Genomic DNA, 25,444 nt, shown 5'->3' with positions numbered 1-25,444 from the left:
GGTTTATATTATCTTATGTAATATATAAGGGAGGTATATGGTATATTATACATATGTATGGTTTATTGGTCTACTATTAAGTTCCTGGGGAACAGCACTTGGAATAATTGAAGAAGGCTAATGGATCCGCAGTTACTGTTATTTGCACAGTTTTAAAACACTGTTTTAAGAGATCCGAATTTTTTTTCAGGAGGTTAAATTACTATTTCTATTCTTTGACTTTAGATTTTGGTTTTTTATCAGAAAAAGTCGGATTAAAAATTTACTTAAAATTTGATTAATTTGAAAAAAAAAAATTGATTAATTTAATTTTATTTTTTATTTTAAAAAAATTATTTTGATGGTTAATAAAAATTTCTAATGCACTGATGAAAAGAATTGATTTAAATTTTTCAAAATTTTTTTCAATATTTAAAAAAAATTATTTAAAAAATTAAAGATATGATCTAAAAATTTCGAAACTCTACCGACAGTGTGACTAGAAAAAACTAAAAATAAAAAAGGTGAGATATATAAAATAAATTGATAAAAAAAGTTGAAAAAAGTAATATTCAAGTCAGAATAGTTATTTATTCTTGAGTAATAAAAACTCCGAGACCTTGTTATATATTTGGTTTGAAAAAAGGCTGTATAAAAATAGTAGGTGATTCGAGATAGAGTCTCACGGAAATTTCTAAGGATATCTTATCATCGGTGGGACTCGGCGTCGACACATGCACTGTTATCAGCCAAATGTATTTATGGGGTGGGATATATGAACTCAGACGCGAGGACAAAGAGATAGACCCGATAAACGTTTTGCGTTTAATTCACTCTTCACTCGGCAATTACAATAATTATAATAATAAATTAAATTACACGTATTAAGTATTAAGTAAAAGTTGGCAAAAATTAAAACATTTACAATCCGAATTTTTAGTTATATTTGTCAGATATTTATCACAAATCCAGATATATAAATAATCTTATCATAATGAAAAGTATAAAAGACATAAAGGAGACAAGAGACGAGACGAGCCGGGCCTGCCTGCCTGCCTGCTAATATTAATGAATAATGAATTACATAAATTATTATATCAATGCAAAAAATAACCTCGCGCAATCGTTGCGTAACCTGCTGGTTTTTATAATTTTATAAATTTTATTTATTTTTTATTTTCTCACCGAAACTTTCATTTTTCTATTTACATATTATTTATATAAATAAAATTTACTAATGAAAATTTTAGGTGTGAATTTAATAAAAAAGCGGGAGACTGAGAGCGTCTTGGCGCCTTTGAAAACGATCTTTGGGTTGCAATAGCTGCCATAGTAACCAGGCTCGCCTTAGGGTCACGTATAACAAGTATTCCGAACTCTGAACGCGAACGGTTAGCTGCTCTCTCGTACAATGTTTACACAAGTGTATATCGGTTGGTTAATTACTCCATACTCATCTAATTCGTCCTCATTTTTCATAAATCATTACTGATAATTTATTCGGCCTGATTGCATAACGTTAAATATGAAATTTGGAGAGTGGTTGACCCTGGAGCTACTAAGAGTAAATTTTTTTTGCATATGAGCTTTTTTCAAAGTCTGGTTAAAATATTTTATCAATTGTTTTATAAAATTAAAAATATCTGACTTATATTTACAATTAATAAATTAAAAATTTTGATAAAAAAATAAGTTTTTAAATGAAAACTTGTCCTACAATTATTTAAATTATATTTTTGACGGAAATGTTCAATTTTTAAAGCTTCAAACTAAAAAAATTTGAACTAGACTAAATAATAATAAAAAAAATCGGCAAAAGATCGAAGATAAAGTATATTTGTCTATTATCAAAAAATCTAATTGAAAATATTTGACCGACGATTAAGTTCATTCATTATACATACAGTGATTGAGGAATCAAATAGCTCGAGTCAACCGCGGGGTAGAGCTAGGTACATATTGTACCGACTCAATATATATGCTTTGTATTTTGTATAAGTATAAGTAGTATAGACTCAACATTAGTGTGATGTCTGATGTGGATAAATATACACATATACATTTACACACACACAGCAAACCGAGGGGCTAGAAAATAGAGACCGAGAATGAGTTGAGCGAAAAAAAGCAAACCCGGGGTTATAAGTAAAAAGAGGTGAAATTGACTAAAAAATAATGAAAAAAAAAGAAAGAGATTTTGAGAGCAAGCGTTACTGACATTACTTGAATATATTTGACGTACTCTCATCAGCTCTCTCGCTCGGAGGCTCCTGTGGCCAAATATTTATTTATTTATCCGATTATCTACATTTATGTTTCGCTGCTTCTGACTCCTATCCGAGGTTATGAGAACTCTCTATAGACACAGCCCGCGATATTAAACGTAGGATTTAAATTGAAGGTATTTGCGCCATCACCGGGCAATAACCCGATTACCGATCACCGATTAATTAACAAATAATAATAAGCAAGTGTTATTGACCTTTTATCGTACAAGTTCCTTTGGCTACGGCTTAGTTTGCATTATCTTCACCTCCCTTTTTTTATCAGATGGAAAAATGTTTATTTGCACGCACAGAATATTACAGTTGGCTTCGTAATCCCGGATTAGATTTTTATTATTGTTACCTTGCTGTGTAATATAATTCATTTTTACGATTTTACAATTGCAGAATTTTTAAATAATCTTACAATGTGTAGCTGCTCAGAAAAAAACTATTCTTACTTCAGAGAATACTTTTTATCTTAACATAAAAATATTTTATTCGGCTACTAAAAATGTATTCACTAAAAAAATTAAATTGATTCAAGAGAAAAATTCTTGAACTAAGAAATTAATTGATTACTTGATTAAAAAATTTTTCATTTTATTTTACGACATTTAAAATCTTTAAATTAATGATTTTTAATTAAATTTATCTTTGGAAAAAATCGTCTTAAATTTTTTATTTCAATAATTTTTCTGCTTGATTCAATTTTTATTGTAAATAATCGACTACCGTTGAATAGTTCAATTAAATGATCATGTCAGTACCAAGGAATTGTAATATTGAGTCTGGTCATAAAAGTGTCTCTTTTATTGTGCAAGGTCATGCATGAGCAAACGAGGAATTCGGTGTAACAATATTGGCAACAAAATCCAGTAAACCAGTGACTCGAGCGTTACTCCAAATATTACCAACTCAAACAACGATCCGAGTGGGACTACTTCCCACTCCTGAATCAAAGGTAAAGATTTGTTCGGCCAAATAATAGCTCGGGCAAGGGGTGGAAAAGTAACAGAGAATAAAAATGTTGGGGTTGAGCGGTGAGCAGAACTCGAATGAGAATAAATATAGAATAGGAAAGAACTTCCGATTGTGGATTCTGGGTTGTACCTAAAGAATCCGGTAGAAGGAAGATAGAAAGTGGAGCTAGACCTGGGTAATAGATTTGTATGATTGTTAAAGTTTACTCGGATAAAAGCTGGATAATCTGAGAAATTAAAATTGTTGGAAAAATATCTGGAATTTGTTTAATAAAAATAAATAATTTTTAATTTGTAATGTGGACGTCACTGTTTCGTAAAAAAATTTAATTGTTTCGAGGGAAGAGCAGATAAAGGGTCCTCGACCTCACGAGAGGACGGAGATAATGAGAATAAGAAAAAACGCATACATGACGCTTTGCTTTTATAAAATGATGTGTGTGTCTATCAATGTGTGCTGGCACTACCGATGCATTATTATTTTACAAGCGTAATATAAGCGGCTACGGAGGGATTTGTTATTGAATTTACACTTAAGACTAAGACTCGTATTGGAAAAGACCACTGAGAGCTGTCGAGATAGCTCGCGGATAATTTTATCGATGATAATTAAACGATAAATATCTGATCGGTTTGTTTGCACCCGACCTACATTACTTTAAGATAATATCGTGGTCGTTCGGCGCCCCCGCGGCAATACACTACTCACTTAATCGTGTGTCGAGTGTAAACATTATTGTCAATTATAATGCACCTTATTCAAGCACTACCGAGCTCTACACCTTTTTCTTTCGAAATAAATAAAAAAATACTAGAAAATACAGGTGATGATATTTAAGAAGAATTTTTGATTTAAATTATTTAAAAATTTTTTAAACACAAATTGCCAATCATCTGGAATTTTTTTGAAAAAATAAAGAAAAGTATTTTGAGGATAATTAAATTTTCTTGCTTTGGAAAATTTAAAAATCTGAAGCGACGGCTTACGGAGAAAATAATTATTTTTTTGGAAAGCAAAGACGAGTATAAACTTATGTGAGTAGCAGAAAGTAATCCCGGAGATTCATTTGCACGTCAGTTCATTGCGCTCGGATCCATGCCAAAGAATCGTCACAACCTAGATTTCATGGGTGTATGAATTGTAGGAAAAAATATTAGATAAACCGCTTTCGAGTAGTTTTACTGCCAACACAGCTTCACATCAATCTTCTATATAAATATTATTTATTATTAAATAAATTATTTATTATGGAACTTTCGAAACTGCAGGTTTTTTCCCATCGTCCTGTCCATAGCATCCATTATATCTATAGTGGGAAACGATAAATTTGGTGAATGTAAATCATCAGTTAGCACAGCTCGTTAACGCCCGTGACTGTGAAAGCAGTGTCTACACTTTATTATACACGTGTTTATCAACATAATATCACATCATTGATCTTAGTAAATATTAAAATATATAAAAATTTATTATTATTTTTTTTTTTCTGTATTATTCATGTGTAGTGTTGATGCGATACATAATAATCAATAGGATCCAACATAAGAAAATATTAATGTACACTAAAATTAAATATTCAATTAACGAAACAATAAATATAATAAAAAGAAGATGTAATTATGAAAGGTGTGAAACCTTTTTCGAGAACAAAGTCGTGGCCGACGGACTCATAGATCAGATAGATGTTTATCTACCGGTGTGAAGTGGAAGTGGGAAAACCCAAATGAAAATTTATTGCTGTATTATATTCATGAAAAATAAAGACGGAAGATGTAAAAGTTTTTTTTTTTTTTTTTTTTTTTTTTTTTTAGATGTATGTGTATATGTAAGCAAAAGACAGTGACCGGGGATGGGGATGGGGGTGTCTATTTGCGTAGAATCCGAGATCGGACAAGTGCCGAGCAGAGGAGTTAAGTTGAGCTAGGCTTTTGTCAGAGTTCAGAGTCGCCGCCGACGTGGGTGGCTCCTTTGCACCCTCAGCTTCTCTTTTGACGTTTTCACCTATTATGCTTTTCACAACTGTCTACTGTCTTTGACATCTTCTGAGATATTTGTACAGTTAGAGATGTAATGTTAGAAATTTCGAAACCTCGAGAAATTGTTATGAATGTATGATTAAGACACTTTGAAAATTACTTTGACGTAGAAAAAATAGAAATTTAAGTGTGAAATAATTTTTTTAAAAGTTGTTTTTTATCTGGATCAAAATTTGGAACAAAAATTGATGAAGAATTTTTTATCAAAAATAAAATATCTATTGTTGGTCTGAAATTTTGAAAATTTTTATGTAATAAATTTCTTTAATGATTTTTATCATAATTTTCTTCTAGTTTCATCATAATTGTGCAGTATAACTTCAAAAATTTTTCTTTGACCACAAAATTAAATAAAAAAAATGTAAATAACGACAAGGTTCAGTGTTACCGCCTAAATTTTCCATAATAAGCTTTCCCGCAAAGTCCAATCTCGAAATGGACACGGTCGAATGTTTGCTCGCGGGTATATAGTTAACCAGCGGTACTTTCTGAATTTTGGAAAGGGCCCACTTCCCAATACACTAAATACAACATAATACACTCCTTTCCTCAGCTGTCTGGATGAGGCTTGATGAGCTTTATGGAGCGCACACCGTACGTGCTCCTTTGTATGCACACGACCGGGTCTTGACTCCAAAATTCGGGATGAAATAAAATAAATAAATAAAGTAAAAAAGTAAAAAGGAGTCTCGAGTGGCGGCTTGAGGCTTTCGACTGTAAAAGGTTGCATCGTCATCCGACATTCGAGATTTTACAACCTCAGTATTTTAAAATATTTATGTGTACATATAATATGGTTTCGGAGGAAAGAGATATTTTTTTAGTGATGTGTGTATTTGGTTGAGCCGACGTCTAAAAAGTTTAAATTAAGCGACTGATTAAATGGTTTACGGAGATGATTGACGATACACTTCCTTTGTTTTACGTATAATTTCCTTGCCAATATTGGCCGTAGAGTTGAGTTCGGTCTATACTACTCACTACTCAGTCTTTATATATATATATAGGAGTTCATTCTACGCTTCAAGTCCTCCCGTGATCCACCTCCGCCACCCTGTCTCTCGTACATTGCTTGTGTGTTCTTCGCAAACAGACCAATCAATACCAATCTCTTAACTCGACGTATTACGCACGCGTAAAATTACCCAAAGCCCGACTATTATATTCTTTTATCCTATAAATTTATTTTATTATTATACATGTCCTACTTCCTCTTATCCTTATTGTTTTTTGATAATTAAACTTCTGGGATAATCAACAGATAAAATTTTTCATATAAAGTATTAAATAAAATTTTAAACTAATAAATTTTAATATAAAATTAAAAAATTCAAATTTTTTAAAATAATATTATGCAAAGTTTGAAATCAAAATGAAAAAAAAAAAAAAAAAAAAGAATTTAATAAAAAAAAAAAAAAATTGGAATAAATTTTCTGTAAAAAAATTGTTGGGAATTTCTTCAAAATTAAAACATATTTTAAATTTTTTTCTAACAAAAAAATGTACACTCTAAATTAACAATAAAAAATTTTTAGAAAAATTCTATGAATATAATTAATAAAATAAAATAGAAATAATTGCGTGTAAAAATTAAAAGAACATTTTGAGCATAATAAAACTAAAGCATCGAAACCGGCAACCGGTACTACCTCAAAGGTCCAGTGTTTTGTCAGAACAGGTAAAAAAAGATTAATATGTTTGCCTACGGTCAGTATATTTTCACAAAAAAAATATTTTTAATCATACTATCGGATTTCTTACAGAATAATCTCGGGACTTGTCTCAATACGGAGACACTTCGCGTGACGATACGGAGTATTTGAACAGCGATAAATCAACTGTACCTGGCGCCCAGCCTCTAAAAACCCCGAAGACTAGCGTAAATATTTTTTCACCTCAACTGAAGACCCGAGACTCCATAAAAATATTCATGAACCAAAACCCAACAATAGGACATTTATGAGCGTGTTGGATTAGACAGTACCCATGTAATATAACGATTTAATTTATTGAATAGAATTATTATCGAAATAAACATTGATAGTCCTTGGGAATTCGTGTTGACAAATCGACAGCAAAGGGCAAAGGAGCTCAGTAATGACCCCCCGGAATGAGTCGTATGTGCGATTATGATGCCAAGGGGTCACGATCACTTTGAAATCCGGCTTAAGACCTAAACGTTTAGCACAGACTAGAGACTAAGCACTGCTCTCAGTAGGGGTGATCTAACCCCCAAGCTGATCCAGACCAAATTGTAACACCCTCAAATAAAGACCCATGAAACGACAACTATACGTGTTATTGCGGATGCAGCTCCCCAGCTCGACTACCCACACATGATCAACTGAAATAAGTTTAATGTTCATAGACTGCACTCACCCTGTTGTCGTTTTCCTCTCCGACGAGTCCGAGCTCCAGCTTGGGACTGGGATTTTTATGTAGAAATTGTATGCGTGGGTGAATTCGGCACACGCTAGACGGCTAGTGGTATTATCATCAAATCCAAATCCGCATTCAATGCGACGATTGTTTGGCAAACATACACGCTGTTTTTAGAATTTTCCGATACTTGCTGATCTGCAAAAAGAAAAGACAATTGTATATTAATGTACACATGTGCAAAAATTTAATGAAATTTTTCGGGTCTTGGGGTAATTAGTAAGTCTGAGAATTAATTTTTTTTTTTTGGTAGGAAATGATAAAATTTTTTAAACAAATAAATTGTTAGAAATTTTTTAACTAGTTAAATTTTTCTTTTAATCAAATTAATTTTTTTGTCTGTATCAAAAATTTTTATCTTATAATTTTTAAATAATTCTAAATTATAAAATGATAAAACTCAAATTTCTTTATTTCTTTTGCAAATAAATAATCATAAATTTTTTTTTACAATAATTCATTTATTAAAAAAATTTCTTTAAATTGTCAAAAGTCACAAAAAAAATTCTAAATTAAAATGATCCAATAATTATTTATATTTTGAACCGAAACTAATTGATTAAAGAAATTTCGACCAACAAACTTTCAGCAAACATACACCAAGTTAGAGACTTTGCAAACTCAGAGACCTGGAAAAAAAAAAAAACATGTCGCCGTAGGTTGTATGCTGTTGAAAGTTAAGTGTCCGAGTGTTCTTTATTGATAAACTTAGCGCTGTGCGTTGGAAGTTTGCTAACCGGCGGTTCCATTATTCCAGCGGGTTGACCGTGTGTCAAAGCGGTGATAGATGACGGTGATTAATTATACTGTCCTCATCCTGTCTTCGGTGTAACCGCATATTTAAGCTCTTCGATACGTGTGTGCTCCACCTTTACGGCGACTTTAGCTCCTCTCTCTTATTCTTACCCCCCTGGTGTTCAGTGTAACATACCCTTGTCTAGATATTCTATATTCTATATACGACCCGGGTGGACTGATATATTCATTTGATTGAGTGGGCGGACGAAGATGGCGAGTCCATCCACCACACGCACAAAGCTCCTGCTGAAACGCCTGCGCAATTTTTTTTTTTTTTTTTTTTTTTCCATTGTTTTATGCCCACATCAGATGTTTGCTCAGATAAATAAAAAACTCGTGGATTTTTTACTGAAAATTATTTTATTAATTCACAGCGTGAGCCAGAGGGAGTTTTTTATTTGAAAGGTTCTTATATATATTGCTAATAGTCATTATCGACTCGGTAATTGGAGCTGTGATTGTAAATAAATAAATAAATAACAATAAAGATATATAAGTCTGTCATGTGTTTGTCGAAGGCATAACGCTCTTTACCCTCAATTCGAGCGACGTGCCGCAGTCCTCGCCGGGTGGATTTGTGACCAACGTCCAGTTTCATGATGCATCACCCACTCTGTACTCTGTACTCTGTACTGAGGATATATAGGGGATCTAGAAGCTGGATTTTGCAGCTTTAGAAAATCTCAACTATTATTACCAATGATTTTTATTTTTTTGTTAATTAAATATTTTTTTATTAAACAATTAAAGTCAGAAAATTAAATCTTTAATTGTAAATTTTATTAATTTACTTGTAACTAAAAAATTTGTATTTTTTTAAATTTTCAAACGAAAAATCAAAATAAAATTTATTTAACTGCAAAAATAAGACAAATTAGCCGTATTTGTTTTTAGGTGTCTTCCGGATTAACTGTCCGGATAAATTAAAAAACTAAACGGGAGCATGTGCATGGACAAGCGGATTTAATTCGCAGAGCGTAGAAATGAGCTCAAGGGTCGTCGATCAGGTGTGACGGATCAGAACTCCGCACATGTTGCTTCTCTGGTCTCTACTGTCTATTAGAGAAACATATCTGATTTGATAGTCTTATATGTGTGTCTCTAAGCTCCGTGCCCAATTATGCTTTATTATTATTCTAATAGGATCAAACATAGAGCCTCCCTATTTGTTGCTAGATAAATCCAGAGTGACAAGTTGATAAAAAAATAACCAGCTAAATATGTTTATTTTTAGTCATTACTTTAAATCAATATTTAAATGTACAATTTTATCAGTAAGAATTTTTTAATTTATTATACTTTTTGATTTTATTTTAATAAAAAAAGTAACTAAAAATTCAGGATTCAAATTAAAACAAATATTAAGAAACCAATCATATACAAATTGATATTTTTTATCTAAAAAATTCTTCTTAAATTAATAAAATTAACTCCCTTGATTAAAAAAAAAATATTTCAAAAATTTTTTTAATTCAAAATTTATCATCAAAATTATTCTTCAGACTTTAGTTGTTTATTTCAGTAAAAAATCTAACAAGATTTAAATTATAAGTATTAATTTTTAATAAAATAAAAATTGATAATTTTTAACTGAAAAATTCCCAAAAAAATGAAAAAATCTTTAATAAAATTAGTTTTTTTGAAGCAAAAAATTTTCTTAGTTTAAAGTAAACTTTTTTTCCACATAAAAATTATTCTTGAGACTTTAGCTGTTTATTTCAGTAAAAAATCTAACAAGATTCAAATTATAACGATAAACTAATTATACAAAGTGTCTTTTCATAGAAGGTAGACACAGAAGGGAACAGAAGTTGTTAATTTCTTAGCGTACTGAAGTAATGTTATATATCATGAGCGTGTGCTGTGCACAAGCCTCGGTACTAGACCATTACATGCACATGCAACAGCACCAGTACAGGCGACAGGATCTAGCATCTGATACTCAACTCCTCGTTACTCATTATAATACTAAAACTCAAACTGGTAACCAAATACACACGCAAATCGTACCTCCGGAGTACCGAGCAGTACACACGTATGAGTGCACGTAGAGTAGAGGTTGTCTGTGTCTATGTGCCGTTACCATACCCAACATAGACATATAATACCAGCCAGTTGAGTCGAGAGAGGAGTATCGGCCATGTTGAACGATTCTGCGTGCTAGACAGACGGTAAAGCACATTCTCCATCCTCCTCCTTCTCCTCCTCCTCCTGCTCGCGTTTATACTCGGCGGAGTGTGTATAGGAGTGAGTGGAGTATAATGCATGGCTGTAGTGGTGTTCCACGCGTACCGCTTCAGGTTTAGTTGCCGTACCGCGTCAATATCTCGACGAGACACGGTACACCGTACACCTCTTCTCTCTTTTCTCTTCTCTCTTGGCTGTTGATCGCGGACGTGGCGGGCGACGGGGATAGGAGCGATACCAGCTAACCGGCCAACCAGCGCACGAGCTGATACCCGCCACCCGCCGCGTAGCGATGGCAACGCATAGTCGCTGTTATGCGCGGCAACTTCTTCCATCACCAGCACCACCACCGTGCCATACAATAATCACGAGCGAGATAAAGACCAAAACAGAAACAGAGCGAGATAAAGACCTAAAGAGAGAACTTACTCGGCTGTACTGGTGTTTAGTTGAGGAACTCGGGAATTTAAGGAACAAGACAGATAATCTATGTATATATGGATGTAAGAGTAAAGACAAGTTAAGTAAATGTGGAGATCATTCTTATTGAGTCTCATTGTCAGTGTAAAAATATTTTTATAGAGGAAGTATACGATGTTGAAATTAGCAGTCTGACAATTTTTAGGAATTTATAATAAACATTTTTTAAGAATTTGCACTTGTAATTTTTTTTTTGTTTTTGGATGAAGAATTTTAGTTGTAAAAATGAAAATTTTCAGATGTTTAATGATTTCAATAATATTTTAGAAAATTTCTTGAGCCAAAAAAATTTCTTCTGGCTCCAAAATAATTTTTGTTTTTCTTAAAATTTTTTTGGTGCAAAAAGTTTGTTTTTTTTGTGTAAAAATTCAGGAAATAAATTGAAAAATTGAGAATTTTGTAAAATTTGATTTTCTTGAATTAAAAAAATAAATTTTGTTGTAGAATAAATTGAATTGAAAAATTCGTGTTTTGTAACTGAAAAGAGCTCTATAATAAATTTTTAAGATTAAAACCAAGTAATAAATTAATTAATAATTTATTCTAACTGTTTCCAAAACAATAAAATTTTTTTAAATAATTATCTCGACCTTTTTTAATTTAAAATTACACTTGCAAACGACAAAACTAAAATAATTCCGCCTAAACCTAAAAATCTTTTAAAAACAATGTCCCATTTAGTGCTTACTGAGTTGTGCAAAAATACTAAAAGAATAGTGCTGTAAAAGTTATAATGATATGTAAAAATATTAAAAATTTAATAATTAAATGTACAGCAAGTCGAAATGAGTCGTCTGAAGAGAGAAGAGAGAGAAGGAGCACTCAACCTTTTTAGTTCAGGTAAACTCAACATTTCAACGGGATTTCTTGTTCTTTAACTGACACTATATACTAGCGAAGAGCTGTGAATTATTAAGACGCCCGCGAGACATTCTGTTGTAAATGTTGAAACATCAGCTTTGAGCTTTGAGTAGATATAGAGTCTAGTCGCTCTTCGAGGAAGAGTTTGGTCCCAGTCTAGGTACCGGATGCTGAGAGCGACTTGTATCATTTCTTTATTCATATTACATTATGTATAAGAAGGAATAAAAAAATTAGTCAGACTAAATATGTATGGAGCATCACAAAATTACTTGTCTGTTGGATGAACGTGTACATCTTCGGATCTGGGAGATGAGAAGGAGCAGACTAGGACCATACACAGTACAGTCCCATTAAGGAGAGGATTACAGCGCGATTAACAGACGAGACCTTATATTTTGTCTCTCGCTCGCCACGTAATCCCTTAACGAAAATTTCAATTTCTCGCCGCACCTAAGTAAACCCAAGGTCCACGCCTAGCACGATTCAATGTAAACGAGCTCCCTATATCATATATACCCTATATCCTAGCACGGTGTCTCATATTATACCTACAGTCTGTATCTCGGATATATATATATATATATATATATATATATATATATATATATATATATATATATATATATATATATATATAACATTGAGTAATGCTAACTAAAGTCCGTCAAGTTTGTCGTCCCTCTGAATTTACAAGGTACACATTGTATTAGTATTTCTAGACGTGTAATAGTAATAGAATGTATTACGTATTTCGTACGAGACGGCGAATCAGAACAAATATATATATCTCAATACTTTTGAGAAGAGCAGAAACATACCAATGGAGATTATGTGTAATTATATTACCTGATGTATGAATTAAAAGATGGAATAAATTACTTATTTGAATAAATTATAATATTCTTATGCAAATTTGGACTTTATCGTTAGTACAAAATATGCTAACTTTAAATGGTCTTTCAATTAAGTGCTGGAAATTTTTTAGATAATTTTTTTTGAGATTAGTTTAGGTTTTTAATTAATTATTAGAATTGATAGAAAAATTGTTTTATTGAATTTTAAAATTAATTTTATTTTTTAAATTAATAATTATTCAGAAAAAAGACTTAATTATTTTTTTTTTAATTTTAATAAAATAGAATAAGTTTGAAAAAAATTAATTTTTAATTTTCTTCCAAAAAAATGATTTTTAATTCAAAAAAATTGAATTTTCTATTAAAAATATTTCCAATTAGATTGATTAATACTTTTATTTATTTTTTAATCCAAGTAAGTAATCAATTTCCCAAAACCCTTTCAAGAAAATTAAAAAACAATTTTCCAAATAAAAGCATCCATTAAAAAAAGACCTATCAATAAAAAAAATATCTAAAGTAACGCAGAAGCCAAAAATTAAGTCCAATAGTGACAACAGAAGAGGACCCGATAGCAGAACAGAAAGTCCGTGGGTGGGTGAGGGTGCTGGCACGCTTCCTCTCATAGCAAACGGTGGATGAGCGTCTACACGGTGCTCCGTCGCGGCGCAACTCCCGCTTGCATGTATGACGTCCACGATCGACGAGTGTGTAGTTGTAGTGTGTACAATCAAACATTGTTCATGATTTAGTCAAATATTGGCGAAATATACGGCTTTGTAGTGGCTCTCAGCAGTGTACCTGTGTATCATATCCAATAATTCACGGAAATAGTACCAGGATCATTCACTTGTTAACTTTCATTCCTCTGCTCTCGTTCTGCTCAAACTTTTTCCACACAACTACAAAAAATTTAATAAACACCTATAAGTATTTTAAAAATATAATTAAAAGGATTTAATGCTTAATTAAAATAAATATCAACTACAAACTACAAGAAGGTTGAGTTTTAATTAAATAAACAATAATAAAATAACCTTGGTTCGTAGAAATACGTAAATTTATTGAAACATGTACATCTCCTTAGTGGCATTGTTAATCGTCGTAAATTTAAATTAATTAAACACAATTATTAGCAATGGAAGGTGGTCCAAAGGAGACTATCAAAATTCTATTGGAGAATCAAAACATTAATACTTAAAATAAAAATTATACTAAATAATAATCAATGATTATAATAATTAATAATAATAATAATATTAATAATAATAATAATAATAATAATAAAAATAAAAATAAGTGACAATGATAATGACGATGGCCTCCTAGTCGGTATGCAACTATTAATTATATTTACAATTATTATTTTCTTACCAACATAAAAGTACGCAGCGGCACGACTCCTTCACTCGATTATCAATAACATTATTTACTTAGTTTACTAATTAATTTATTAATTATTTTTACATTGAGATCGAGAGTCGCGACACCGCGGTAGTACACAAGGACACAAGATGCGTATGCTTAGGTATTTGCGTCTAATATACTTGTAATTTAATTTAAATTTATTTATTTAATATTAATATATTCATTTATATTGTTCTATTTATATATTTATATTTTATATTTATATTTATATATTTATATAGAACTCTTTATAACATACAATAATAATGTACATGATACGCGTTACGTTGTGCGATTATCTACATTATCATACAAAAAAAACACTGGACATGTGTTTTCGAGAGAACAATTTTATTTTTAAATAAATCGTTGGTATTTATAATTATTACGTTTACCGTTTACTTAATATTTTCATTTAGATTTATTATATTATATATATATATATATATATATATATATATATATATATATATATATATATATATATATATATATATATATATATATATATATATATATATTTTATAAGTATTATTTTATTTTATTTTATTCATTTTTCTCGCGAGCATATCACAATTTTCGCTAATCGTTTTTCCTTACTGGCCGTTTAGTTTCGAGCACCGATAGCATATTTATAATTTTTATAAATATTTGTTAAATTTTTTTTTTTTTTTTTAATTTTTTATTTACTCGGAGGCAATCAAATATCCGGACGGAAAGTAAATTCGTGCGCTGTTGAGGCCAAAATAATTATCAAGCTTAAATCGGTTTTATATTTTTTACAATGAAAAACAATTTTAATTATATTAATTTTATGTAACTTTATAAAACCGAGATATCATAAAACGCTAGCCTCTCGCGATATCTCGGGCAATCTCGAAATTAGATATTGGTATCATAAGCGACGACAAGTTTTATAGTACTCAAATGAACGTACATTGTGAATACAAATATTATCTAAAATTCAAATAATTGTAAATAATTTTCCGAGTTTTACACAATTATAAATTTAATTAATAATTTTTTGTTTCAAAAAACGAATTTCAAACAGATTGTCCATCGTAATTAATTATAAATTTTTCTTACAATAGTTCCAAATTTTACTTGAAATTTTTCAAAGAAAAAAATGATTAAATTTTTAATGAAATAAATTTCAAATAAAATAATAATGCAGTACGTTTACAACGACTAGTACTAAAACCGTCCTCGATACCAGTGTATTACAATTTAAATCACAAGCATAAAAACTAACCGCAGATTAGTTGCTCAGTCGCGTTAAATTACCAAGTGAAAAACTTGTTAAATTACCTAGTAACCTTATTACGAGTACAATATCCTTAAATTTAAAAAATTAAGTCGAAACGTTTTCAGAGTAAGACCCTCTGTGCTCCATCTCGTCCTCGTCATCGGGATCCTCGACGCCAGCAATAACATGCCAGCTGATATGTTGCTGGTGCTGTTGAAGAGCCTGATTTTGATTGTGACTGTGAGTCCTGTCAGGTCCGCCTCCGGCGGTCCGGGCAATCTGGGACCTGGAGATCTCGTCGCTGGCACAGGCGGCTTGGTGAGCCGCGGCGACGGCGACTCAGGCGAGGGCATACGGATGGGTGGCGTGATGTCACAATCCAGTGGCCGCCGAAGACGAGACACTAGGAGGTACACTGCTGCTGGAGACGCTGCTCGCGTGGTGGTAAAGCGGAGGCTGATAATAGTCCTGGTGGTGATTCGACATATTGTGCATGGTCGCGACTGAATTGCCACCATGCATGCCGTTGTGGTGATGGTGGGTCGGCGGACCGGAGTGCGGGTGGTGGTGCGGCGAGCCGTAATTCGCGTAACTCTGGTGAAGCTGCTCGTACATCTTCAAGTCCGGGTGCTTTCTGTCCTGAGCACCAGGAGAGGTCGTCGCGGGTTCCGAGGGAGGAAGCAGCCTGGTGATGCTGAACGGGTGGTTAGCAGCAGTGTAAGGTGGCTCCTGCTTAAGACTGCTGGCCATTCCGTGGTGAAGAGCCGAAGGATCGCTCAGAAGATGAGGGTGAAGGCTGCGACCAACCATCGCGGCCAGCTCGTCGTGGGTAGCGCCCAAATCCGGGCCTAGCAAGCCACCAATGTCATTTGCGTCGCTCTTGATTCCGCCGCCGTGGTGCTGGTGGAGGCCCGTCGCGTGATGGTGATGCGAGGACACCAAGGAGTGGAGGTCTTTGTCATCCGGCTGGTGAGTTACGGTGTGATGAAGAGATGACCCTGATTTTTTACCTGGATGCCCAAGCTCGTGGGACGAGGGACTGGTGTGTCCGCCGGAAGAGTGGTGAGGATGTCCCGGGTGCTTGGTGGTCTGTCGAGCTTGCTCCTTCTTCTCGTCCTTGAACCGCTTCTGCCGACGCAAGTAGCACCCGTTCTCGAACATGTTTCCGCTCTCCGGGTGCAGGGTCCAGAAGGAGCCCTTGCCGGGCTTGTCGGGAGTCCTGGCGACTTTTACAAAGCAATCATTGAAGCTCAGCGAATGCCTGATGGAATTTTGCCAGCGCTGCTGGTTCGTTCTGTAGAACGGAAAGAGATCCATTATGAACTGGTAGATTTCAGCAAGAGTCAGCATCTTCGAAGGCGCATTCTGTATCGCCATGGTGATCAGGCTGATGTAGGAGTACGGCGGCTTTGCGTGAGTGTAATTCCTCCGGTAGGACTTGTCATTTCTCGCCCTCTGGAGCGCTGAGTTTGGAGAGTCCGGCTCGGCGAGCGAGAGCGGGTCTCGGGAAGACGGAGTTCCGCCAACGTATCCGACGGGAGTCATGCAGGCGCCTCCGCCGCCCATCGCAGCGGTTCCGTAGCCTCCCATGCCGCCGCCTCCCATCGAGGCCATTCCCATGGGGCTCATGGTGCTCATGTTGAACCCGCTGGCGCCCTGGGGACTGCAACTCGGGCCCACTCCCATGGTCATGCCCATCGACACGCAACCCATTGAGTTTATCGAACTGTACGTTGGCGCCATGCTGCCCATGCTGGACATGGTCGCGCTTGTCATGGCGTTTCCGAGGCCCCCGGCCTCGCTGTACAGTTTTTGCGACTGAAGCATTGTCATAGAGATAACTTTAGAGATGACAGCTGCTGGGGATGATTTTTAAGCTACACCATCGATCACTTTTATTTTTTCACTGCACTCACTGGTCCTACAGTTTTAGGTAAGTTAATTTTTTTATTAATCAAATGTTTTTGACTTGATAACAAGTCTATTTTTTTTTTTTTTTTTTTACACTAAAAATAAAGTTTTTAAATATTCACAATAATTAAATGTCTTCAACAAATATTTACCTTTTTTTTTTTTTTTTTTTAGTGATGGCTTTCACTAGAGTAATCATTTTCACTGTAATTCAAGTCTGAATAAAATTATCGCACTTGGACATGGAGGAAAAATAAAAAAAATAGTGAATTTTTTTTATAATGAAAAAAAAAAAAAAAAACTATTATTAGTCACAACTAATAAAATAAAAAGCACTCACGGCAAGTAACTGGGAAAAACAAACGATAAACTGTCTGGGTAACCCCGAACCGAACAATGTTGTCTGCACAGCACTCGATGACGCTGCGATAGGGGTAATTGTTGTTCTAACAACAGCTATACCAAACTATGTAAGTATGTGTGACTATATGTATATTTATGTATATATGTGTCTAATACACTGTGTAACACCGTGATGTTTGTCGAGCTCGCGGTCGTCTCACTCTCTCACTGTGTAGTGTGGATGGATGCCGGTAAGCGAGTGTACTCTGGCGCTCTTGAGCTGCCGGGTCTTGTTCAAATACTCCCCTCCAGCGAGCCGCTTCGGCTGACTCGGAAACACACCCCGGGCTGCTCACAGAGCCAATGAGGAGAGAGAGTCTCCCGTATTATCTAGAGAGCGCCAGTCTCCGCCGAGGAAGCGCCAGGCATGGAGATGTCACGCCTCGCAACCGGGAAGCTGCGCGCGCAACACGGGAATCCGCGGAAGACCCTCGCGAATGGACTGCCGACTAACGCGCTTGCTTGCGTAATTTTCGCGGGACGCCGTCTCTCATCGCTGTACTGGTGACTGGTGACAACCAACCTCAACTCCGTGCACTGCTATTTCAATTCATGTCAACTATCAACTATCAACTATCAGTACAAATTCCACAAATGTTGTCATTTTTATTATTCAATAAAATGGTTTTTCTTGTCGCGAGTTTAAAACTATAGTTTTGCAAGTGTAATTTTTTTTATTCCTAAAATAATAATAATAATAACTATAGTAATTCATGAATTTTACTCACCAGAAATTGACAGCAAGCAGCGAGTCACTCAGGCAGCAAGCAGGCAAGTTTAAATTTTTCTTTTTAAATTGCATTCTTTGGAGATTATACGCGGATTATTATTTCACAGAAGTATCGTGCATCGACACTCGCCGGCCGTCGAGGAGATTACACTCAGCAAGATGCCTGATAATAAATAAAAATAAAAAGGTGAGTGCCCTTGATTATTTATATATTATATTACTTGCAGTCATATAAGCTAATACATAATATATTTATGGATAAAATAATAATACAAGACTTTTAATTCTGGTTAATTATTTTAAGCTGAGTTTGTTTGTGGTGCTGTCGAAATTTTATTGAAGATTTTAATTTAAGTATTTATATTATTTCGTTGATAAAAAAATTAATGTGTAAATATCTTGGGTAATTTTACAAATAGAAAACTTTTGAGAATTTAAAATAATTTTTTCTGAATTAAAAAAAATTTTTTTTAATTGTTATTTTTAATTTTTTTTTTTTTTTTATTATTATTAATTTTCTGTTTTCTTAAAAAAATTTTTTTTATGTTTCTAAACAATATAAATTACTAAGAATAATATTTTGAAAAATTTCAATGTCAGAATTATTAATAATTCTTACTAAAAGTAGTGAGAATTTATTTTTTTCTTAGTAAATTAAAAAAAAAATTTTTCCTATGTATTTGTAGATAATAATAATAATTGAAAATAAATTTAAAAAATTAAATGTCAGTTAAAAATTAAAAGTGTAATTGTTAGACAATATTTAAACAAACTTTGCTAAATTTTAGAAAAAAAAAAAATAATAAACACTGATTAAAGGTAAAACAGGATAAATTGAATGATATATATAAATATATAGATGTTAAATGAGGATTGTTAATATTAGAATAAATGTTTAAATCGACTAGATCTTTATCTGTAAATAATCAATTGTTTACCGACACTCTAGATGCTCTCAAATAGTATATACTTGAACAAACACTCATACAAGTTATCCGTAGTTTGCCACCGTGCTGATGCCAATTCTAATTCACATTACAGATTATTGTAGAGTGTACATATACATGTACACATATCCGTACAAATACTATAGACACACAAATTATAATACCATTAAACGTATATATTTGTAATTCGTCAATGCTTTCTTAAAATATTTACCAGCTTATTTGTCATACTCGATAAATTCTTAGCTCTTCGGCTTATACACTACATACATATGTATTAACGTAAGTAAATGCGGTTATTAACATTTTACGTTAGATTGTAATCTCACGGTTACTCTATTGTAAATATTTCTTTTTGCATTACTTTATTTTTGAGCGGTGTTACAAATATTTATAAAACAAGGCTCGAGTATTTTATAGAGAGAACAAACAAAATAACAGAGAATAGAGAAAAAAGAATTGAGTCAATTTAAAAAATGTGTGGATAGGTGTACGCTGGTTAGGTGGGGAGTACAATGAAAAAGTTTCTGCAAATACCACCTATATGACGCATACCTTTTTATCTTTTTTTATTTAAACCTAGAGAGCCGATATATATGTAACGCGAGGTAATTGAACCGAGCAAACGGTGAAACCGGACATGCCATAAAACCGAGAAGCCCGGAAATGAATGTACCATCTACAAAATTATCACCCGAAGCTCTGGTATTAACTCTGCCAAAAAGATCCGAATTTCATTCTGATAAATTAGTTATGAGGTATTTTATGTTTGGAATTCATTCATTCAAAAATAATTCATTTCAATTGAATTTAATAATTTTTTTTTTTTTTTAAACAAAGTAAGCTTGAAATTAACTTTAAAATTTTATAAATCAATTTTTTTAATATAAAAATTAAGTAATTAAATATTTAATAATAAAAAAAATTTTTCATTTAATTTTTAAATGATAGAAAAATTTAGAATTAAATTGTTTTAATATAAAAATTAAAAAATTAAATATTTAATAATAAAAAAAATTTTTAATTTAATTTTTTTTTAACAAAAATTTATATATAGAATGCTGCTCAAAAATATATTAAAAAAAAAAAAAAATTGAGACTTCTTTTATGATCAGAATTTATAGAAATAGAAAGCAATCAATTGTAATGGAAAATATTTTATGAAAAAATAACCGGGGATTAAGGAAAGAAAATATTTAAAGAAAAATGAATAATAGAGATTCATCCTTGAGAATATGTCACATGTACGATGTACGGGAATTGCTAAATAATTTAAAGCTGACGTGCCCTATAAAAACATCTCGACACCTCACTTGTCAGAAAGGCTGTTGTCAAAAAGCATACCACTGAAAATACAGATACGAGGTACCTGTCGTGATAGAGTGCTTATATATATATATATATATATATATAACCCGTCGAGTTTTCGCTCGTCTAAAAATAAATATATGGTGATTTTGTTGTTTTAAACTTCGTGTTTCTTTATTTAGCCCAAAGTCACACTCAATTCTCGACTTCTCAACTAAAAATATGTGTATTTAACGCCAAAATTCTAGATTTTTAACAAATCAGGTGAATTTACTCTCAGTAGGTCACGTTAATGTAAACTTTTTTCCAATACAAAAAAATTCATATTTATTTTTCATAAATATTAAAACATTTTTTTTCCCATACGCATTACTTATTTTATTTAAATATTAAATATTCTCTCTACTCGGTTTTGGTGTCAAGCGTGTCAGAGAGTGTTTTTTTCTTCTTTAAAATTTTATGGGACCATTTATTGTTTGATATCACCAATTGAAAAATAAAACAGATAAAAACATAATAAAAGACAATAAAAAATAAAACATAATCCACTAATTAAATATTTTTCCGCTCGGCGGTGCTTGACTCAAATATATATACTACAGCTATTTTTTCTTTCTTTGTTTTTCCCTCTTAGATACTTATAAACTGTACTTTTATTCTCCTCTTGTATTATTTTTTATTTAACTTTTTTTTTTTTTCTTTTTTCCCAACTAACAATTCAATATTAAAATAAACCCTAGTCTTTTATGTATGCCGAGTTATCATCGGTGTTAATATATACGAAGTGGCGAACCTCGGGCCACCCATGTGGGCAGCACCAGGTATATTATTTTTTCTATATACACATTTACCATATATAATATAATATTTAAAACCCCGAGGATCGAGTTGTGCGTACACTTTATATAGTAGCTCCTCTCCTCTTCATCCGAGCCTTTATTATATTTTTTTTTATAGATCCATGTATGTTTTTATTATGAATTATGAATAAAATAAAAGAAGAAATGTTTGGTGTAGTCTTGGACAGTCACAACATAATCGTGTCGCTGTTATACACCTTGCCAGCAGTCTCGACACCTTATTTTATTATCAAATATATATCTAAAATAATCAGACAATCAGCAAACAATTGCCGAAGACCTGTAGCTAAAAAAAGATGTATAAATTGATATAACTCTGTAATCTACTGTAAATAATAAATTGCTAGTTAATCGTTAAGATTGACACAATCCTTCACTTCCACCGCGTGTATTATGTATTATTATTGTACATGTACATAATATATAATACATAATAAATAAACAAACAAAAATATTAACAGATTGACGATTTACTGACAAGACACGTGTCTTTCCTTACTGTTTACCGCTTAAATATTCTTTTATTTATCCTCAAATTGCATCTGATAAAATTAATCGGATTAGATGTAAGTGTATTTACACCTCATTTACATATGAGGTGTGCTGGTGATATACCAAAAGTACCAGACTGTTTCGAAATTTTCTTTGAGATTTTTATTTACGTTTGTTTCATTTTAAAGGTCAAAATTAAAAAGAATTTTTTAAAATAATAAATAAAAATTTTTAATATAATTTAATAATTATTATTATAAAAATTTGAATTTATTGAGTGAGTTAAAATTTATAAAATAATTATTTTAATAAAAATTAAAGTTAAATAATTTTTAATAAATTATTTATAGGGTTAAAATTTGAAAAATATTAATTTTAAATGGAAAATTTTCTATTTTTTACATTACCGAAATTTTTCAAGATTTTTTTCCGCCCTCCTATTAGTTCTACACACCCCAAAAGATATACAAATATTAACTATCCGCCCTTTTAGATGTAGTAACGCCAATAATAAATTGAATATCCAATAAAAATTGTTGAAAAAAATTGGGAAACTCCCGGTGGATGTATTTTGTTAAATTTTAAAGGGATTTAAATTTTAAACCGGATTAAAACTTTAAGACGACCTGCTTAAGATCTAAACGATTATTTCAACAAAACTTTAAACTGAAACACATGTTCAAATTAACATAATCTAAAATCCTATAACTATCGACATATATACCAATTTATCACCTGTGAAAAAGGTACAATTATTTAGCGCTTAAAAATAAATAAAACTTATGAAGAAGCGACACTTTGATCCTCACAAGTATTTGAGTTTCCTCAGTACGGATAAATCATAAAAATTTCATCAACTTATTTAAGCAGAAGCAAGTTATGTTGCCTTGTGCTACTAATGTCCAATTTATTATTGACGCGCAAAAAGTAGGCAAACTAGAAAAAAAAAAAAAAAACCCAAGGACTTGTCTTGACACGCGCCCTGATGTTAGAACCGAACAGGTAGCAATACCAGGATAATTGCGATCTCAAGAGATAGGCTTTTTACAATCTATGTAGGTCTTAGAGAAAAATGTTTCTAGGTCCTGACAAAGTGTCATTAAATAAAAATCCATTTTGGTGAACAGGCTTATTTTGAGTTAAGGGATCGATAAATTTCAAATCTTTAGAAGATTAAAAAGTATTTCAACCCCTGCAGTTATGCTGGCTATGAAAAAAGTTAAACAGTGGCTAGTCAAATAAATAGTTGAATTGTATCAGCAGAAACAAGTGTCAAAAATAAATTAAAAATTTACAAGATCTCGAACTTGTGAAATATAAATAAATAAAATTTTGTTTTATTAAATAATGACTTTTGTTAAATTGCACTGTACTTTCTTAAATATTGAAGTTATTGAAAATATAAGCTCATTTCGATGTTACACTCATTAAGAGCTTTCATTTGAGTACCCACATGCATTTTCATATATTTTTCATATATACAAATATATAATATATATAAATATATGAAAAATTGATGTGGGTACTCAAATGAAAGGTCTTGATGAGTGTAACATCGGGATGAGCTTATATCGTTAAAAATATCAATAGTTCACAAGATACAAGGTCATTTCTTGATTATGTATCTAGAGATATAGCACAAAATTTTTCTTATTCTCTCAAATTATTAATAGAGATTATCAAAAAAAATTTCCACATGAATAAAATTGTAAAGAATTTTTTTTTTTTATAAATTTCTAAAAGACTAATTTAAAAAAAAAAATTTTTAATGGTAAAAAATCTTCTGCCAATTTATAAACAAACAATTTACCAGCGAAATAAATTTTTCCTGCGATATGAGTTTTGACAAAAAATCGATACACTTGAGAGGATTCAGGAAAAAAAAAAAAAAAACAATTATTGGAGTGTGCTTTATCAAGCTCGACGGGCTGCAGACGGATGAGAGCCTGGAACGCGTGCCTCAGAGAGCGTTTCCCAGATTTGCAACCCCGGGGTCGGCTATCTCGCTTTCCTCGACACAGATACTGTTACTCACGTTCATGAGCTGTCCCCTAGATGGGAGCAACGGCCAAACGTTAAAATAATAGAGCAAGACCTTCCCCGACTTTTCCGATGATTCTTCTCTATTCACTCGGTACAAAGTCGAGAATGCAGCACTATCTTTCCCAGTTCACGGAGCAAAGTATAAACAAATATTTTTACAATGATGACATGACTGCTTACTATATTTTTATGCTTTAATTTAGGTCCTTTATTTCCCATGCATTTTTCGGGGCATTAAGATAAGACGGGGTTATAAATTCCAGTGACTCACCTCTCACTCTGGCGTATTCAGTATATTACTAATGTACGTCGGCTGGCGAGCGACCAAACGAAGCTTGTAAACTTGTAAAACTCAATAGATCATAGGTAGGCTTCCCGCTAACTTTTGTTTGTGTACGCGGACACAATACAATCACCGGTGATACGATTCAACGAAAGTAAATTGATGAGAGATTATTTTGAATTTGTAAAAGCATAACCGATTGTTATTATTGTTACTAGTAAAACTTTTTACTAAGATATTAAAGTCAACAGTCACTTGAGAATTTTTCATGACAGTAAAGTTAGCAGTTATTTAACCATTTTTATTTTTTTTTTAATTTTTCCGAAAAATTATTTTAAAAAAATTTCATTTTTTAATTTTTACATGTCAATTTTTATTTTTCTAATTTTTTTAGACATAATTTCATTAGTTAAAAAAATTATCGAATATTATGGAACTTAAATTAGCCGACGCCGAAAAATTTCTTTAAAAAATTGTACGTGTAGTTTTTAAAGTTTTTTACCAGTATTAATTTTCTTTTTTTATTAAAAGAATTATTACAAAAAATTAAAAAAAAAATTAAAACTTGAAAAACTAAAAGTGCAATTTAAAAAAAAAATTTTTCAGTTCTAATTTAATAAATTAAAAATAATCAAAAACATTCAAAATGTTGGCTAACTTTATTACTATATTAAGGTTAGCAGTCACTTGATAATTTTTTAATTTTATTTGACAAAAAAATTTTTTCCAAAAAATTATTTACAAAAAGATTGCATTTGTTATTTTTTAAAATTTCTACTTGTCAATTTTTTTTTTGTTACCATTTATCTGTTAAAAAAAAATATAAAAATGATTAAATATCTGCTAAATTGTGACTCATCAATATTTTTATGCCATAATTTATTTTTTAAAAAAATTATTAAATATCTACTAAACTATTTTTAATCTTTT

General features: G+C 31.9%; 2 protein-coding genes across 4 annotated transcripts in view; both read right to left on the bottom strand.

The window, feature by feature from the left end:
• Nucleotides 1-24,847, bottom strand: part of LOC141530944 (uncharacterized) — a 140,203-nt gene extending 115,356 nt beyond the window's left edge. Inside the window, exons 1-3 of one of the 3 annotated variants that reach the window (XM_074248344.1) lie at nt 24,503-24,847; nt 18,580-18,744; nt 7,643-7,840 (exon numbers count right to left, since the gene is read on the bottom strand). The gene's annotated coding sequence lies outside the window, so the exon portion shown is untranslated. Of the gene's footprint in view, nt 1-7,642; nt 7,841-18,579; nt 18,758-19,519; nt 20,047-24,502 lie in introns of those variants that run through there. The other 2 variants (XM_074248346.1, XM_074248345.1) reach the window with 2 other exon arrangements.
• LOC141530948 (silk gland factor 1) lies at nt 14,809-18,066 on the bottom strand. The gene has a single exon (XM_074248351.1). The coding sequence runs from the start codon at nt 17,369-17,371 to the stop codon at nt 15,911-15,913; it is 1,461 nt and encodes a 486-aa protein (XP_074104452.1). The 5' UTR covers nt 17,372-18,066; the 3' UTR covers nt 14,809-15,910.
• Nucleotides 24,848-25,444: the final 597 nt, after the last annotated feature.

The sequence above is a fragment of the Cotesia typhae genome, unplaced genomic scaffold (genome assembly GCF_013202065.1).
Source record: "Cotesia typhae breed Kobodo isofemale line unplaced genomic scaffold, CoteBio_Ctyphae contig_5, whole genome shotgun sequence".
Classification (NCBI taxonomy): domain Eukaryota; kingdom Metazoa; phylum Arthropoda; class Insecta; order Hymenoptera; family Braconidae; genus Cotesia; species Cotesia typhae.
The sequence above is the reverse complement of the archived record's forward strand: the minus strand, read 5'-3'. Positions and strand labels throughout refer to the sequence as shown.